Here is a 20,528-nt window from a genome sequence, read left to right as displayed (position 1 = left end):
TTAAGGTTTAAAGATGATCTCAGGGTAATAGTTTTGGAGGTTCATCAAGCCTCCATAGCTCCAGAAAGTCTGGATTACATAAGAATTTGAAATTCTGTTCTGCATTTCCCCCCCTTTAATCAGGATTCTTCTGCAGAATCTTTGATCAAAGTGTTCAGTAATGGTACCTGGTCACCATCCAGTTCTGGTCTCATGGCAAAGGAGGCAGTTGTTCATGGAGGCAGTTAGCCACATGTTCCATATCTTCCTCCTACTCCTGACTCTCCTTCTTCCTCTGTTGCTCCAAGTGAATACAGACCAATTATCGTGTCTTGGATCACCACTTGCAAACTTGTTTTTTTTTAAGCATCAGATTGGAGTATCACTTCACATAACTCAAGTCACGGCATACCTGTCTGATGGGTTTGATTTTTATTTGTTATGCACATGTTAGTGAAATACAACATTTCATCTCTTCTGGCAACACTCCTTGACTTTTTGGAGGACTAAGCCTTTAGGATCCCTGGCGGTGCAGTGGTTAAAGTGATTGACTGCTAACCGAAAGGTTGGCGAATCGAAATCACCTGCGGCTCTGCAGGAGAAAGACGTGGCAGTCTGCCTCTGTAGAGGTTCACAGAGAGGCTGTAAAGCCATGGAAACCCTATGGGGTTGCTATGAGTCAGAACTGACTCAATGGCAGCAAGTTTTAAGCCTTTAGAAAAATTAGAGGATGCTACAGACTGACTGGTGGCATAGCGTTTAAGAGTTCAGCTGCTAACCAAAAGGTCAGCAGTTTAAACTCACCAGGTGCTCCATTGGAAACATGATGGGGCAGTTCTACTCGGTCCTATACGGTCCCTATGGATCAGGATCAACTCAATGGTGATGGCTAATGGTAACTGACTGACTGAAAAACACATTCAAATTATAAACTATTCCTGGTAACTAAAAAGCCTGAGAACAAAGCTTGCCGAAGCTTCTGCCACAAAACGTTTGTCCTGCTCTCACAATGGGAGCATTTTTCGAAGTTTCTTTCTGCTATGTATAAACCGATGACTTTGTTTATCAGAGTCGTATGAAGGCCTAATTATAAGCATTCATGTCAAGACTGTGGGGAACCACAACGGAAAGATCACAGTGCAAATGAGTCAGAGAGCTTCCTTTTAAAAATATTTGTGGATGCCTGGAAGTTTTTACTGTTTTTATTCTACCTTTCCCATAACAGTTTTCACTCAGGGTTATTAGAGTTCTCTTATTATATCCTATGGTGTGGGGCTGCCTGTGAGGAAGAGATGGAGTTTGTTAGTAGGCAGATGCCACATTTAACAGGCCGAATTTCACATGAGAAATGTATGACTCTATAAACACATCTCTCACCTTGCCTTTTCTTGGTGCCAGTGTTTACACAAAGAACAGACAACAACCTCAAATGAAAAGCAAACACCTTTTCACCTACAGCAGCCTCCAACAACCTATGATTCAGTCCGAAAGCTGGTCAGGGGATCTGACCTTGAAAGTCAGTTCCCTGCTGTGGCATCAAACTGATGAAGATAAAAAAAAGAATTCCTCCCTGTTGGATTTTTTCAGTCAGGGAAGAAAAAATAGTCACTACTCAAAAATCTGCTCTGTCCAAAGAGAAATCTAAATGTAGTTATTTCACTCTGTTGAGATTCACATTTTGTTTTATCCCAAGTGGGATGAAGTTAAGGGACAGCTCCTACTGCCTCAGCATTGTAAAAAAAACCCCGATATTCACTCTTTAAAGAGAACTTAACAGAAAACTGTAGCCAAACTCTTTCCCCTAGGGCTTATTAAGAGGTGTCCAGACCATTTCTATCGCCATTCACCCATCCTTCCAACCTCTTGGTCTAGACAGAGCACTGGGAAGTGGAGCCGCAAGGAAGCCTCGGAGTCATGGTGGTGCAATGTCTGTGCTGCGAGGGGGTACCAGAGGGAGGGAGAGATGGGTGTGATTATTCATCCACACAACTACTGAGGGAGACCCCAGGAAAATCATTCAGAAATACTGGTCATTTTTGTTGCAAGGAGAATTTGACATGTCACTTCCGGCTGGGCCATCAGTTTAGGCAGTTGGCTTGCTTCTCTCTTCCTGAGCCTAGCTTGGTAGGGACATGGAGGAAAGGTGGAGTTTGGAGGTATTGCAGCAGTGGGAGGTTGTACCTCCTGCCGTAGGGTGGCAAGATTGGGTGATGCTCCTGCGTGGAAAGTGCATACCACAGGGAGAACCTAGGGCTGAGCCATCTCACTGGGGCTCAAAAGGGCTGCCTGCCAGGGTCACAGGAGCCCAGCGGGGGTCAAGTGCTGGTAATGGAGTTGAGGGGGATTGGAAGAACAGCGCTAAGTCTCTGAATCAGAGAACTGTACGGTGTAGAGGCACTGCAGGCCCTCTAGAGAACCCCCCCGCACCCTTCAGGAGAGCCAGTGCATCAGTGTCTGTTAAACAGGATCAGCCAGTGGGAAAGGTCTATGACCAGGCTCCAAGCTAAGGAATGAAGATGTCTAACTCTCCTGGTCATCCCTCTTGCCACCTGTAACCAATGAATGGGGAGCATAATGAGTCCGTGTCCCTCCTTCTATTCCAGTGATGGAGTTGAAGGATGAGTGAAAGATGGGTAATGCCAGATCCTTTGAGCCATGTGTCAGGCCTTTGTTGAAAAGGGGAGAGCTTTAAACGGAACATTGTTGTTGTTAACTGCCCTTGAGTTGGCCCACAGCTCAAGAAGACCCCATGAGTAGAGTAGAATTGTTCCATAGGGTTTTCTTGGCCATAATCTTTACAGAAGCAGATCACTAGGCCTTTTCTTCTTCAGAGCCTCTGGGTGGATTCAAACCACGAATGTTTAGGTTAGCATTCGACTGCAAACTGCTTGAGCCACTCAGGCTTGTAAATGGAAAATAAGATTTTTAAACTGAATTGGGCCTACTTTTTAATAATTCGAAGTTTCAGGAAACTGATGATTTCTACTAGGGATGTTATTAAGAGACAGGAAAAGGATATTTGATTCAAGGCAGCTGGGGAAAGAGATTGAAAGAAGTAAAAACCATTTCATGTTTAGATTCTAATGAGTTGAGACTCCTTAGTAAAATTGTTACATGAATATAGAATCTAGCCTCTAGAATTGGTTCTCAGTCTTCACTGTTTAAAGACCCCTGGAAATTCTGAACCAGTCAGCCTAGAAGAGAATGAAAGAACTCTGAATTTTTCATAAATATCCAAAGCGACTATGATTGTAGTGAGCAAACCACAATTCAAGAAACACTGACTTAAAAGGACAGTGAGAGGTAATACATGCTGGGAGACACCTAAAAACTCCTAAACTGGTATGGTTTTAACACCATCATTTTAACATTTAAAAAAAAAAGCAAAAACAAATCAAACCCGTTGTCATCGAGTGGATTCCAACTCATAGCAAACCTATAGGATAGAGTAGAGCTGACCCCATAGGGTTTCAAAAGAGAGGTTCATGGATTTGAACCGTTCACCTTTTGGTTAGCAGCCAAACTCTTAACCACTGCCCCACCCACGTTCCTTTTAAATTTTAGAGAAAAAATATTAGGAATATACAATTCAGGGAGTACATATTTTCAAAGTATGCCAAAAAAGGATTTCTTGTCAGTTTTAGATTGAAACATAGATTGCAGAGCTTGAGAATTTTAGATCATCTGATAGCTATGACCTAAATATAGCTATTTAAAAATCAAAAGTTTCTGTCAATGCAATAGCATTCTTTTGATAGAATTTCTATTTAATTTGAAATTTTACATGAAAACTAAGAGATAAAATGTTAATGTAGATGCAAAACAAGTGAATAAATATTCCTTCAAGACTTTGCTCAGAAGCTGCCTTCTCAATAAGTAGCATTAGTTGCTCTGTATTTCTGAATGAGTGAATACTATTTTTTTCACTATGAAAATCACCACTTCCCAATTAATATAAGTTTCTGACTATTTTTAAAATAATAATATACAAAGTAAATATACTTACCTCTGTACATTTTCCTGAATGACCTCCTCCAAGCACACACATATACACACACCGATAAAAAATTTAAAAATAATTTCCTTGGACACAAGGACATTTAACTTTAGGTCTTAGTAACTGGATCCATAGAAACCAAAAAGGAAACATCTCAAGTTCATAGCAAAGGGCTTTATTCCTTTTTCTTGAAATGCTTCTTTCAGCCTTAGGTAGCCACTTGTATAACATGTGTGTTTTAGATTGGGGATAGGTGTGCTAGAGGTGGTGGTGATGCAGGGTGGTGGTAGTGATAAATTTGTTGTGTCTGAAAATATTACTTTCAAGGTTAAATCATATCAAATATTCCTCTAAAAGAATGTTACATCTATAAAGAATCGTAAACATTGTCCATTCAAACTTAACCTGTGTAAAGATCTATACTGGCGAATAGAGGCAGAGAAAATACGAAGGAAGTCTTGTATGGGGACTTGAGTTTCTGTGCTGTTTTTGCCTCCTTTAATTCTCTCACGGAAACCCGGGTAGCATAGTGGCTAAGTGCTATGGCTGCTAACCAAAGGGTCAAAAGTTCGAATCCCTGGGCACTCCTTGGAAACTCTATGGGGCAGTTCTACTCTGCCCTATAGGGTCGTTATGAGTTGGAATCGACTCGATGGCACTGGGTTTGGTTTTTTTGGTTTAATTCTCTCACACTTCTGGGGCAGTCTTTCTGAGAGTTTAAAGGTTCTATCTCTGGAGTTATACTGACTGGAGTTTGAATCTAGGATCTACCACTTATGAGCGTCCCTGGGTAGCGCAAACGGCTAAGAGCTTGACCACTGACTGAAAGGTGACGGTTTGAACCCAACCTAGGCACTTTGGAAGAAAGGCTTGATGATATGCTTCTGGAAGGTCACAGCCTTGAAAACCCTATGGAGCAGTTCTACTCTGCAAACGTGGGTTGCCATGAGTCGGAACTGACTGGATGGGAACTGGTTTTTGTTGTTGTTGTTTTCCTCTACCACTCAACCCTGGACTAATGATCTAACCTCTCTAAACCTGTTTTCTTGCCTGTGAAGTTGGATACTAACATCCCTTACTATGTGGAGTTATTGTGAAGTGGGAATGAGTTAGTGCCTACTAACTTCATAGTTTGTGCTGTTATTACTTCTATCACTACTACCACTATTATTGTTATTATTGTGAAGTAACAAAACCACTCCCAGCACCCCTCCAGCCTTTCACTGTGACTCTCCTGCTCTTGGTGTCTACATTTCTCTCTTCCCTTGAACCATCTAACCCATGATGCTAAACATTCTCTCAAGGTTGATGGATTTCGTTTTTGATTTATTAGATTTTTATTGCATTGTATTGGCCTTAAAGACTTCATTTTCTCTCCAATAAAGAATTAATTTACTCAGCATTACTAGTGCACAATAAATAAAATTTACATAAATATTTTGTTGTTTTAGATTCTAATGTGTTAGCCTTGTTAACTCCCTAAAGGTGGCCTTAACATATTTATTTTTTTTCCTCACAGATAAACAGGAAAATGAGGATCATATGTCACACTGCAATGACTAGCTGGTTTTCCTGCCAATTAAAATATCCTGGTTAAATTAATGAATAGATGTTCTGCAGCTGTGTTTGAGTGTCTCTGTGTCTGTTGGTAGCTTGCTGAGGTTGTTAGGAAAAGGGAAGGGAAAGGTTATAGAATTGCTTCTTATAACTACAACGATATCTTTTGTAGCTGTTTGAGGGGATGGACAAGGTCCTTCTTACCTGGGGCCTGAGATTCAGAAAGTCAGGGGCTTTGGTAATTCAGGGGTAAGGCTCAAAGAATGAGCACTTGAAGCCATATGATATTAGCGCTTATTAGAAGAAAGAAAAAAGATGAAGAAATGATCATAAGAAAGGAAGAAAAAAATATGTATGATTGGCTCTTCTATAATCATTTATCTAGATGAGAATGTGATCACCATTTTTCATTTTACGTCTTCATTTTGGCAGGCCTTGTTGAAATTTTCAGATTTCTTATTATCAACCTTTCAAAATATAAAATAAATCATGGAAATGAGAGGCCAATTTTGTTAGCAAAAAATTGCTACAAACTATGTGTCATAGGCAAAATGTATAATCCGGATGTTACGAGCAATTCTTAGCTTGTGCCTAGGAATTCACTGAAAGCCATTTTTAGCAGAGACCCATCTCTCCCTGTGATACATCTCTTCCTCAACTCAGCCTTACCCTCGTGCTCAGTGCACTCAGATTTGTATACTGTTTAATTATGGCCTATTTTTAGGTGCACACATAATGCCAAGCCAGTGCAGCAACCATTTTGTTTTCTCATGGGGAACAAACATTACCTGCTTTATTAAAGTGATAGGAAAAAAAAAAAAAACTCGCTGCCATCAAGTTGATTCCGACTCATAGTGACCCTATAGGACAGAGTAGAACTGCCCCATAGGTTTCCAAGGAGCAGCTGGTGGATTTGAACTGCAGACCTTTTAGTTAGCAGCTGAGGGCTTAACCACTATGGCACCTGGCCTCCATTAATGTGATGGCCTTCACTAAAGTTCTACTTCTTTTGTAAAAATGTAGTTTCCTAACTTTTTGCTAAGCTAATTAGTTAAGACTACACCTGGATATTTCATATACGTGTACTTTTCTTGTGCACGGAGATAAGCTATGACACAAACTTCGTTGTTACAGTTGAGTTTATCTTGGAATCTGAGGAAAATCCGCACAGGTTTTGGAGGATGCCTGAAAACTAGAACCCGGCTTTTTTTTTTTTTTTTGGTCCTGTTTTTCATATTTGACTCCATATTATCTCCAGAAATAATCTTTATTTGGGATAAAACTGCTACTATAATTTAGATGAATTGTCATAGTGTACATTATACATGTAAAATGCTATATTTAATTTATATGTAAATTTATGTAAAAAGGAATTAATCTTATGATTATTTTACATTAGATTTAAACGGAAACTTAGAGATCATTCAGTTCATATCCCTAGTATTTTTTTAACATGTTAAAAATTCAACCCCGAGTAAGTTAACCTCTTAACCTCAGGGCAAAGCAGGGCATAGACGTAACCAGTCTCTGATCTTATGGCCCCAGGTACCTTCTAATCCATCATTTAGTCTTTCAGTCACATTTTCTCTCCAGACACTTGAAAAGTCTATAGGTCTATTATCAGGATCATGTGAATTCTTGATTGTTTTACTTTTTATATTGGTTTAATTTTTACTCTAGTTTCAATGGATAATTTGACAGTCTGAGAAATACATTGGTGTCTATTTGTCTAGAAGGGGTTTCTAGGTGGTACAAATGGTTAAAACACCTGGCTGCTAACCAAAAAGTGGTAAGTTTGAGTCCATCTAGAGGCACCTTGGTGATCTACTTCCAAAAAAATCAGCCACTGGAAATGCTACAGAGAACAGCTCTGCTCTGACATACGTGGGGTCCTCATGAGTTGCATCAACTCCAAGGCCACTGGTTTGGTTGTGGTATCTGTCTAGAGTCTACCTATCTATTGACAGAGTTCTAGCTGAATTATCTATGATTAATTTTCTCAGTTGGTTAAGTATGATCCCTTTATGAAGATTTTAGATTTCTTTGTTTATATGCCAAAGTTCATTCTGTTAGCAAATATCTGCAAGAAGGCCTCTTGAGGCTGACTGATGGAAGAAGCCTAGCTAACCTTTCACGTAGGCAAGTCTGAAGGAAAATCTTCATAGGATGATGAGTCACAACTTCTCAATGACACCACAGTGGAGGGATATAAGAATCATTGTAGACTGTTTTCTAAAGATGTAAAACTCAACAGACTGTAACTTAAAAAGCCAACAAAATATTTAACTTCAACAGAAAAGATACTGACAATAACATAGAAACATCATTCTGCATTGTACAAAAATCACAAGACACCCCAATCTGTGATGCTGAATCAATTTCTTATTGCTGAAACACAGCAAAGTATATAAAGGAAAATCCCAAGCAAATCCATACTTCTTACAGTGATAAAGGGATTGATTTCAGAGGCTAGACTCTAAAGCTGGAGAATTTTTCTACTCAGCAAGTGCAATTTTATGATAGAAATATATAAAACAAGTAAAGAAAAAGTCTTTTTGTGATTATAAACAAAATGGGAGCTGTAAAAGTAAGCTTTTCTCACAAATTGAGATATCATACGTCTGGGACATCCCCTGAAGATTGAAAGTAAATTGAGTGCAAATAAAAAATATTACTTTATATGAGTAGCTCACAGGGATGACAGGTTGAAAATCTAAGTGGATTCAAGAAGATCTGAGAAAAATCCATGAATAGAATTGCAACCTCTTATTGGGGAAATTAATATGATTGGGGGGACATGTTCATAACCATTTGAGATTAGAAGTAAGTCACACCCTTTTTCTTAAGTCTTGTTATCATACATCAAGAATCTTACTGGTGCACACATAACTGAAAAACTGTGAAATGTGATGTTAAGAAACAAGGTCACAAACTTTACCAGATGGCAGAACTGGGTAAGACAATATGGAAGACTCATTAACACAGTCATCATCTCAGACCATCCCTTTTGTCTATATCACACTTTTTGTAAAAGGTTAAAACATTCCTACCCTTATGTCTTTATAGCCCACACCCTTCCATCTACCCCGATCAAGAAAAAATGGTCAATTTTCTCTGCCTTAATAATAGTGACACACATCACTATTATTATCATTAATGGTAGAACTCAGGGGGACTGTAGACATCATCTACCCCAAGCCTTCCATTTTACAGAGAACACCTTGAAATCCTGAGAGGTTTAATGGTCTTTTAGTGGTAGAACCTGGGTATGAATTCAAGCCGGGAGTGTTTTCCACAACACTCCAATAACATAGAGTGTACCCCTTAAAATTAAGGATCTTGTAAAGCACTTAGAACTTTGATAAGAGGCACCGTATTTCCCCGACCTGATAAACAATGTATCTGTTTTGAGATATCTATTTGATACATAAACATTATCCTTCTCAGTGCCTGTTATTTAAACAAGATGATCATTGAATTGTATTTTTTTGATTCTAAAAAATCTCTTTTCATTCTAAAACTTCACAGCTAAATTGACTCTCTAAAGCCAGAAATTTTTTTCTTTAGCAGGTATTACACTTGCCTGGAATTCTAATTTTCACAATTAAATCTATACATTTTCAACCACTGGCAGTGGTTAGGATGTGATTTCTTCTAGTCAGCTTTCGTGGGCTCTTCTGCTGTAAAGTTTGCATGTAGGAGGCTGCCAGTGACAGTGTTAATTGTACAAGTTATTAAAAGTTTGGAGCTTTCATTTTTCTTTATACCATTTACCATTTTCTGACATTATCTCTTTATTTCTTATCTATCTCCTCCAAGAGAATTTAAGTTTCTTAAGGGCATAACTTTGCTTTTTTTTTTTTTTTTTTACTTCATTATTACCCTGAACCAGGCTGACTGCATAGAAAGTGCTCCACAAATTTTTATCAATAGCAGAAATGAAAGACTGGAAATACTATACCTGCTTATGCTGCATTGTACTATATTTCAAAATGAAATATTCAATATTTCTTTTGGGACATCAGGATTTTGGGACAGTCACTGTAAGTTACCCATAATGAGAAACTTAAATTCCTAAACTATTCTTTAAAAATTTTTCCAAAGAAATTTTTTATGAAGCAAACTCCATAAAAAACATGAGTGATGAGAGATATTTAATTTAAATTGAGACAAGCAGGGTAATTTTATCTTTTATATCAGCTGCAATGTCATAATTATTTTATTTGAAAGGACATTTACAGATGATCTAATTCTTCCTTATAATTTAAGCAAGATTGTGCTTAATGCACTTGGGACTAATGAGAATCTACTCTATTTCAAAGTTTACTTGAGAAGGTAAAATTTTCTTTTGTCAGTAACATACATAACGCATTTCGAGCCTTGTCCCTATGAAATTTTCTTATTGCCAGTACTTAGAGTATTTATAATCTTTAAAATTGAAAAGTGTATCTATCTCAGATTCAGATAGGCTGTCTTTTTGTTTTTCCTGCCTTTCCCTCATTTTACAGCCTCTTCGGCAGTTTTGACAGATAAGCCAAACTGATCAGCTCAGGTTGTGAATCATGAAGTTTGTCACAGATTTCCTATCACTAAATGATGAGATGGATGTGATATCAGAGAGACTTAAAAGGATGAGCTAAATTGAGAAAATGTGATTTCTCAGCAAACCACAGCAGGATAGAGGAAGGAATCAGTAAAATCGAAGTTTCAGCCATGGCTATAATAAGAACAACAACAAAAAAAAACCAAGGAAAACAAGGTTTTCACTAGCTCCTTTAAATTTTTCTACCTTACTAATTAATGCTTGCTGCAGATACAAATCATTTTTTTTTGTATGATAAAAAGACAGAGAAGGGGTATGCTCTATTGTTTAATTTCCTATTTTTTGATCTAATATCTAATTTTAAATAGATTGATTTTTTTTGTCATTTTAACATTTTTCGAGGTACCATTTGGTGACATTAAGTTTATCATGTTGTGCAGCCATTCGCTGTTTCCAAATTTTCTGTCAAATGTGATTTTTAAAAATGCTTAGTTACTTTATGTATGATATACTAATTCTGTAAAGTGATTTGTACTTGTCTTTTAAAAAGCATATAAATTAAGAAAATTATGTCAGTGATACATGTTGAAAAGGTTTGAAAGTCAAAGAAACAAACAAAAACAGTCATACTTGGGATGTAAAGCCATTAAAATCCGGGATACTAACACTGAAGTTTGCATTTCCTAGGCTCCACCGAGGAGCAGGTCCACTTCAGCTTATAACATATTTATTTCAATTTGGTGATTAGGGATTGGAGCTACAATAGTCAGACCCTGTGTTAAACATTCTTGTGTCCCAAACTCTAACAACTATTCTTCACTAAGCAACAAAATGCCATGGCAGTAACACATTTTTATGATATTTTCTATAGTAATATAATTTACCCAGGACCCACGGTAATATCATCCACTCGACGATGGTTGGTGGTGGCCCTTGCCTGTTCAAGTCCGACCTGTCAATGTGCTGAGAGGCAAGCAGAAGCAGGAACAAAAATGTCAAATAGGAAGCTGTGTGGCAGATGAACTTGATAAACGGCTTTCTGATGAACAGTCCAAGTGGGCTTTTAGGAGCTATCAGGTAGCACACAGAGAAGACAGGAAAAAGAAGTCCTATTATGAAACACGTCACCATCTTCACTGCCCAGTGTCTTCTCCTCCAGCCTGGAAACTCATCGTACCAGCGAGATGCAAGCAGCTGCTGACAGTTGGGCTGGGCAACGAACTAAACAGAAAGAAAAGCAAAAGTCAATGTTACATTTCATGGCTTCAATTCAATAACAACGACACAGGTTTTAAGTGCTAATCTTTAAAGATAGAAGCTCTGCTTTAATAATTGTACATTTAAACAATCATGAAGTGTTTTAAGTCATTTGTGAATAAAGTCTATTTATTGAGCATTTACTATACCAAGGCACAGTGCTAAGGGTTTAGCGAGAAGCAACAAAAGTAAAAAAAAAATGCTATGCTTCCATCTGAGGAAGAGGAATAGAGCTGTGGAATATAAATATGCATAGGATATGCATAAGTGAAAAAATCAGTTTAATGATGAACGTATTTGGCAATGGTTAATGGAGATGGTTGAAAAACATAACAAATATATTTAATGTTACTGAACCTTACATGTGAAGATTGTTGAAATGACAGATGTTTTGTTACCTATATATTTACCACAAAAAAACAGTTTAAAAAGACGTACCAAAAAAAAAAACAAAAACCAAACCTGCTGCCATTGAGTCAATTCCAACCCAGAGTAGAACTGCCCCATAGGGTTTCCAAGGAGGGCCTGGTGGATTTGAACTACCGTCCTTTTGGTTAACAGCCGTAGCTCTTAACCACTACGCCACCAGGGTTTCAAAAAGAAAAAAAGATATACTCATATACATAAATATATAAAATTGTATGTTTTCTATATTTTAATATATATATTGCTGTTAGGTGCTGTCCTTTCAGTTGCAACTCATAGTGACACTGTGTACAACAGAAAAAAAAAACACCATCTGGTCCTTTGCCATCCTCACAATCCTTGTTAGGCTTGAGCCCATTGTTGCAGCCACTGACTTGTCAATCCATCTTGTTGAGGTTCTTCGTCTTTTTGCTGACCCTCTACTTTACCAAGCATGATGTCCTTCTCCAGGGACTGGACCCTCTTGATAACATGCTTCTTTGCTTCCAAGGAGCATTCTGGCTGTACTTCTCCCAAGATAGACCTGTTCGTTCTTTTGGCAGTCCATGGTATATTCAATAATCTTTGCCAACACCATAACACAAAGGCATCAATTCTTCTTTGGTTTTCCTTATTCATTGTCCAGTTTTTGCATGGATATGAGGCTATTGAAAACACTATGGCTTGGGTCAGTCTCACCATAGTCCTTAAGGTGACTTTTTTGATTTTTTTTTTAACACATTAAAGAGATCTTTTGCAGAAGATTTATAGAATGCAATGCATTGTTTGATTTCTTGACTGCTGCCTCCATGGGTGTTGACTGTGGGTCCATGTAAAATGACATCCTTGATAACTTTAAACTTTTCTCCGTTTATCATGATGTTGCTTACTGGTCCAGTTGTAAGGTATTTTGTTTCGTTTATGTTGAGGTGTAATCCATCCTGAAGGCTGTGGTCTTTGATCTTCATCGGTAAGTGCTTTGAGTCCTCTTCACTTTCAGCAAGCAAGGTTGTGTCATCTGCAGAACACAAATTGTTAATGAGTCTTTCTCCTATCCTGATGCCCCATAGTCTTCGTATAGTCCAGCTTCTCAGATTATTTGCTCAGCATACAGACGGAATAAGTATGGTGAGAGGATACAATATTGATGCACTGCTTTCCTTCCTTTAAACCATGCGGTATCCCCTTGTTCTGTTTGAATGGCTGCCTCTTGTTCTATGTACAGGTTCCTCATAGCACAATCAAGTGTTATGGAATTCTCGTTCTTTACAATGTTATCCATAATTTGTTATGATCCACACAGTCAAATGCCTTTGCATAGTCAATGAAACACAGGTAAACATCTTTCTGGTATTCTCTGCTTTCAGCCAGGATCCATCTGACATCAGCAATAATATTCCTGGTTCCATGTTCTCTTCTGAATCAGGCTTGAATTTCTGGCAGTTCCCTGCTGATATACTGCTACAGCTGCTTTTGAATGATCTTCAGCAAAATTTACTTGTGTGTGATATTAATGACACTTTTCAATAATTTCTGTATTCTGTTGGATCACGTTTCTTTGGAATGGGCAAAAATATGGATCTCTTCTGGTAGATTGGCCAGGTAGCTATCTTCCAAATTTCCTGGCACAGAGGAATGAGCACCTCCAGTGCTGCATCCATTTGTTGAAACATCTCAGTTGGTATACCATCAATTCCTGGAGCCCTGCTTTTTGTCAATTCCTTCAGTGCAGCTTAGACTTCTTCCTTCAATACTATCGGTTCTTGATCTTTTGATACCTCCTGAAGTGGTTGAAGGTTGAACAATTTTTTTTTTGGTGCAGTGACTCTGACTATTCCACTTCCATTTTCTTTTGATGCTTTCTGCATCATTCAATACTTTCCTCATAGAATCTTTTAATACTGCAACTCGGCTTTGGAATTTTGTCTCCAGTTCGTTCAGCTTGAGAAATGCCAAGTGTGTTTTTCTCTTTTGGTTTTCTAACTTCACATCTTTGCACATTTCATTATAATGCTTTACTTTGTCTTCTTGAGCTGACCTTTTGTCAAACAGTATTTCGAATACCAGCAGGGTGACTCTTGGTGGACAGGTTTCAGTGGAGCTTCCAGAGTAAGACAGAACAGGAAGAATGGCCTGGTGATCTACCTCTGAAAATTATTCAGTGAAAACCCTGTGGATCACAATGAGAATGAATACTGTTTGTGTTTATGAGATAAAAGGACACAGTTACTCTTTTGTTCCCTTCCCTATCCCTCTTCATATAATATCAAGACCAACTGTTTCTGAGAAAATTAAATCAAACAAAACCCTGAGAATTAGGAGATCAATTTTTACCTTTTTTCAAGAATCAAAAGTTGATATCACAGAACTGAGCCCTTCCTCTACCATGTCAAGTTATGTAGCTAAATAATTTAAATGAAGGGTTATATTTGTTTCAAATGTGTTAAATCCTATAAACAGTCAATTTTTTAATTTTAGTCTTAAGTCAAGAATAAGATCATTTCTTTTTATGATCTTTAATCTCTTTTCTTTCCACCAAACTCCTTTTTGCCTTCCTGACAACGGCTTCTCAGACTATCTTGGCTAACAAATTTCCTGGGCTCAAAAAAATATGCAGTTGTTAATTATCTGTTCACTTTAGGTTGGAATGAAATTAGCTATTCTGCAAGGGAGAGTAAAAAGTCCCATGTTTTGGAGACAGCAGAGCCCACACAGTAACTCAGCCACCAGCTAGTGCTGTCTGCTCCACCTTGTATGGCAACAGAGCGGGGAGATAACCATAAATGACACTTCAGAGCCAGGAGAGCAAGCAGTTCTCTATCATCTGCCACACTTTCATAAAGCATGGAAGCAACATTAGGATTAAGTGTCTGTCTAAAGGAGGTCATTCTTTGGCATCATTTTCACTCTTTGTCCCCCACTTGCTCACCTAATCCTCACTGATGCTCGCTGATTAAATGTTTGCCATGCTTCTCCCATGCCGGACCTGCTTGCCAGCCCCTCTGCCATTATTCTAATCTAGGTCCTTGATTTCTCAAAAGAGTTCTTGAACGAATGGCTTCCTTCTTTGCTTTTTTCTTTTAAATCAGTTATGATCCTAAAATGAGGAATATATCATTTCCTCACCCACATCATCATTTTCAGGATTTCCACTTGCCATGTTGCTTGCTCACATCCTCGTCGCTAATAAGCTTCCCAAGTAAATGCACATTCTAATCTGTAAGAGGGGCAGTGGTGTGGTTCAGTGGTAGAATTCTCCCCTTCCATGAAGGACATGCAGGTTTGATTCCCAGCCAATGCACCCAACATAAGGATCATGCATGACTAGGGGGCATTTCATTCTGTTGTGCACGGGGTCACCAAGAGTTGGGGCCCTACTGAACTGAACAGATCTAACAGCAATAATTTCAGGCCTAAGTTAAGCAAATGAATCTATTTTCTGTTCAAGTCTATTAGAACTCAGAAGTTCTCCTCTCAAATTATGTACCATACTGCTGAGATGGTGGGTCTTGTAAAATGCAAATTTAGTTGTGTCTTTTTCTCATTTTAAATCTACAGTGTTATTTCATAGTGTCCAGGAAAAAAACCCAAGGTTTCTCCATGGACTGCAGGGCCCTTAGCTCCTTTACTGCTACCCTCTTTCTTCCCAGCTTTGTACATTTATACCTCAGGTGTACAAACCACTCAGAGTGCTCACCATACCAGGGTTTTTCCCGTAGTTCCTTTAGTGGTAGGTTTGCATATGCTGGTACTTTTGCTAGAATTAGCCATCTCCCATTTTCTCATGATGAATTCTTATCAGCCCTCCAAAAATCCGAAGCCATTTAGTCGATTCTAACTCATATCAGCCCTATAGGACAGAGCAGAACTGCTCCATAGAACTTCCAAAGAGCACCTAGTGGGTTCAAACTGCCTACCTTTTGGTTAGCAGCCACAGCTCTTAATCACTACACCACCAGGGTTTCTGAGGTAGCTTCTGATCCCCCTGAGTAATCCTAGAGTCAATTGTTACTTTTCTCAGTATTGCTTTTGTACCCTAAACATAGTTTTACAATTGCACTTATCTCCCTTATCTTCTGCATTTTAATTATGGATTACAATGAGCTATTTGAGAAGAATGTGTCATTAGCCATCAGTCTGTCATTAGCACCAGTGCCTGGCACTAAGATATCAATAAATGTTTATTCAATTGAATTAACAGCTGAACATAACTCAAGGTTTGCCAATCCATTTAGTCAGCACTAACTGCTCATGTTAAGCTCCTCTGAGAAGCCCGGCTGTAGACACCAAATACAACAATAAGAAGGATCCTTTATATTCTTATGTTTATTTCCAGAAATTACAAAATCAGCTGCCTCTCCCTCTCATGGTAATATGAAGTAGTCCAAGCAACTCCCACAGAGCTCCACTGTGTTGCTTCAGTGAAGAGTGACAGGATGCTTCAGATCAGGCTAGGTGTCCACGCTTAGAAGATACTGAAAATCAAGCTTTTCTCAGAAAATTCATGCTGAGTGTTTCAAGTAGCTACTAAGGACGTGCATTTAAGACAGAAAGCACTGGTCACAAGAACTGATGAAAGGGGGCGAAACCTCTAAGTGGCAACCATGGTGCTCCAATCCTTGTTAACTCTCTTGATATTGTTTTAAAAGAAGAAAATGATATTTTTCCCCCGGCATTTTTATACAGAGATATGCATGTCTAATAAAAATATAATTTGAGAAGAAAACAAACCAATATCAAGAAACTTATTTCCTTAAATGTAAAACTAGCAAAAATGCTCAAAACGTTGGGAAGAAAATACCAATGTTGGACTCTTATGCAAGAAAACTTTGATGTTAAGAAAAAAATATGTGTATCTACTACAAATCTTTTTTATTATCCTTAGTCTCCACAGACAAAGGATGGGATTGTTCACTAATGTAAAATTGGAGTAGATTCAAATTTAGGTACTCTTATCTTATTATTAACATGTTTCAGAGCTATACACACTCAATGAGATGGATTGACACAATAGCCGCAACAATGAACTCAAACACACCAAGGATCATGAAGATGATGCAGGACTGGGCAACATTTCATTCTGTTATAGATAAGATAGCCATGCATCAGAGCTGACTAGAGGGCAACTAACAATAACAACAGAGATACGTTAAAACATGTATACTTTCACTTGGAATTCTAATTAATCCACATCATTCTGCCTTAAAAAGTAAACTTATCTCCAAACTCCATTGCACCAAGTTAAAACCTTCTAATACAATCTTCTTGTAAATTAGGAATTGTCTCTGAAAGGCTCCCAACAGTTATCTTTAAAAATCACAGGATGTGGGAGATGGAGCCAATATGGCGGAATAGACAGACGCTTTCATCGAGCCCTCTTTACAACAAAGACTGAAAAAACAAGTGAAACGAGTATATTTGTGACAAGCTGGGAGCCCTGAACAATAAGGCAAGCTTAGACAATGAATTGAGGGGTGCGGGGAGGAAGAGGCCGTTCAGGAGCAGAAAGGAGTTACCGGACCCTGGGGGTGGTGGCAGCGGCAGGCTAGTACTAGCATTCCGCCGCAGTTTCCTCAGGGAGAAGCAGCCGGCCACATGCCCCACCCACACCTCCGGAACCTGAGGAGAACAGCACTCTCAGCAAAAGCTAAGTACTTGCATATGTTTTATCGTGCCCCCCCCAAGCCAGCTTCAGTGGCAGAATCCCTGGGCCTGAGATAGACCCTGGTGAGCACCTAGAGCCATCCTCCCAGTCTTGTGGAAGGAAAAAGTTTGCAACTGGGGGGAAAAGATAATTTCCCAGCTCCATTAACTGGGGGAGCTCAGGACAGAAGCAGCTCCTGTCCAGGCATAAACCGTCTGTGGACCTTGAGCACTTTTCCCTTCTGCATGGACTTGTGTGGGCCTACTTCAGAAGAACAGGACCTTGTTGGCAAACTCCAACCATTTCAGCTGTGCAGTGGAGAGGTAGGTGTTTGACATTTGACATTGCTTTGCCTATTAAACAAAGTCCTCACCTACCCACATCAGGGACCTAAGGACTGGTAGCATCACTCAGATCACCCAGCCATCTGCGACAGGGGTCCAAAGATAACTGGTACCTCCCAGTCCTTACAACCAGAAATTTTGGGTGCCCATGGTACCTCTGCAGAACTCGACCACCAGCACGCTTTAGGGAAGAGAGACATGTTTTCCTCAGAGACATTTGGGGGTTGGGTCTTAGCCCCCTGCCTTGTTCAGAGCATAACCCCCTGTTGCAATCAGATACCAGTATATATGCCAATCACCCCTGCCCCTCTAAGACTGTGGGACAGAGCCTGTACCACACACTTGATATCAGCTATCTAGAAATCTGAGCTGAATTCATACAAGAAAACTGAATGGACTCCTACACTGATATACCTGCTAACAGCTCTAGTCAGCTGGGGACAGGACATCAGAGCTCCAAAGGCAAAAACAATCAAGCTAGCTCACTCAAGCAACCTACAGGGGTATATCAAAACAAAACAAAGCAGGCAGCTACGACACAGTAAGCAAGCATAAACTAATACAATAACTTATAGATGGCTCGGAGACAACAGTCAATATCAAGTCACATAAAGAAACAGGCCATGATCACCTCATCAGGCTCACAAAACAAAGAATACAGGGATCTTCTAGATGAAAGTGCATTCCTGGAATTACCAGACGCAGAATGCAAAAGTTTAATATATAGGACCGTTCAAGATATCAGGAAGGAAACGAGGCAATATGCAGAACAAGCCAAGGAACACACAGATAAAGCAACTGAAGAAATTAGAAAGATTATTCAGGAACATAATGAAAATTTAATAAGCTGGAAAAATCCATAGACAGACAGCAATGAGAAATTCAGAAGATTAACAATAAAATTACAGAATTAGATAACTCAATAGAAAGTCAGAGGAGCAGAATTGAGCAAGTAGAAGCTAGAATTTCTGAACTCGAAGATAAATCACTTGGCACTAATGTATTTGAAGAAAAATCAGATAAAAGAATTAAAAAAAATGAAGAACCTTAAGAATCACATGGAACTCTATCAAGAGAAATAACCTACGAGTGATTGGAGTACCAGAACAGGGAGGGATAACAGAAAATACAGAGAAAATTGTTGAGCATTTGTTGGCAGAAAACTTCCCTGATATTCTGAAAGATGAGAAGACATCTATCCAAGATGCTCATCGAACTCCACATAAGATAGGTCTTAAAAGAAAGTCACCAAGACATATTATAATCAAGCTTTCCAAAACCAAAGATAAAGAGACAATTATAAGAGCAGCAAGGGATAAAAGAAAAGTCACCTACAAAGGAGAGCCAATAAGAATAAGCTCGGACTACTCGGCAGAAACCATGCAGGCAAGAAGGCAATGGCATGATATATTTAAAACATTGAAGGAAAAAAATTGCCTGCCAAGAATCATATATCCATCAAAACTGTCTCTTAAATATGAAGGTGAAATTAAGACATTTCCAGATAAACACAAGTTGAGGGAATTTGTAAAAACCAAACCAAAACTACAAGATATACTAAAGGGAGTTCTTTGGTTAGAAGATCAATAATATCAGGTATCAACCCAAGACTAGAACACTGGGCAGAGCAGCCAGAACTCAACCCACACACGAAACCAAAAAAAAAAAAAAAAAAAAAGCAAGATTAAAAAAAAAAAAAAGCCCAACAGAGGGTAACGTGGTGTTATTATATAAAAGAAGACAACATTAAAATAATAAAGAAGGACTAAGAAGTGTAATCATACACCTTCCATATGGAGACGAATATACAGCGATGCAAAGAAACAAAAGTTAGTTTTAAATTTAGGCAAATAGAGGTAAATAATAAGGTAACCACAAAGGAGACAAACTATCCTATTCATCAAAATAAAATACAAGGGAAAAATACAGACTCAGCAGAAAAAAAATAAACAACAGCAAATATGAGGAAAGGGCAATATATAAAGAAAATCTACTCAGCCCATAAAATCAAGTGGGAAAAAGAAACTGTCAAAACATAAAAAAATGGCATTAAAATGATAGTACTAAATTCATACCTATCCATAATTACCCCGAATGTAAATGGACTAAATGCACCAATAAAGAGACAGAGAGTGGCAGAATGGATTAAAAAACAGGATCCATCTATATGCTGCCTACAAGAGACACACCTTAGACTTAGAGACACAAACTAAAACTCAAAGGATGGAAAAAATATATCAAGCAAACAACAATGAAAAAAAGAGCAGGAGTGGCAATATTAATTTCTGACAAAACAGACTTTAAAGATAAATCCATCAGAAAGGATAAGGAAGGATACTATATAATGATTAAAGCGACAATACACGAAGAATATACAGCCGTATTAAATATTTATGCACCCAATGACAGGGCTGCAAGATACATAAAACAAACTCTATCAGCATTGAAAAGTGAGATAGACAGCTCCACAATAATAATGCAAGAGTTCAACACACCACTTTCAGAGAAGGACAGGACATCCAGAAAGAAGCTCAATAAAGACACAGAAGATCTAAATGCCACAATCAACCAACTTGACCTCGTAGACATATACAGAACACTCCACCCAAAAGCAACCAAGTATACTTTCTTTTCTAGTGCACATGGAACATTCTCTAGAATAGACCACATATTAGGTTATAAAGCAAGCCTTAGCAGAATCCAAACCATTGAAATATTACAAAGCATCTTCTCTGACCATAAGGCCATAAAAGTGGAAATCAATAACAGGAAAAGAAATCAAACACTTGGAAACTGAACAAT

General features: G+C 38.5%; 1 protein-coding gene across 6 annotated transcripts in view; it reads right to left on the bottom strand.

Moving 5' to 3' along the window:
• TRPC4 (transient receptor potential cation channel subfamily C member 4) overlaps positions 1-20,528 on the bottom strand; it is a 288,851-nt gene that overhangs the window by 76,421 nt on the left and 191,902 nt on the right. For all 6 annotated transcript variants that reach the window (XM_023551371.2, XM_003412637.4, XM_010592656.3 and 3 more), the window contains one exon: positions 10,961-11,297. In XM_023551371.2, coding sequence (XP_023407139.1) covers positions 10,961-11,297 — 337 coding nt within the window. The remainder of the gene's footprint in view (positions 1-10,960; positions 11,298-20,528) is intronic.

This window comes from Loxodonta africana, chromosome 17, assembly GCF_030014295.1.
Source record: "Loxodonta africana isolate mLoxAfr1 chromosome 17, mLoxAfr1.hap2, whole genome shotgun sequence".
NCBI lineage: Eukaryota > Metazoa > Chordata > Mammalia > Proboscidea > Elephantidae > Loxodonta > Loxodonta africana.
Note: the sequence above shows the minus strand (reverse complement) of the source record. Positions and strands in the feature narration are given on the sequence as shown.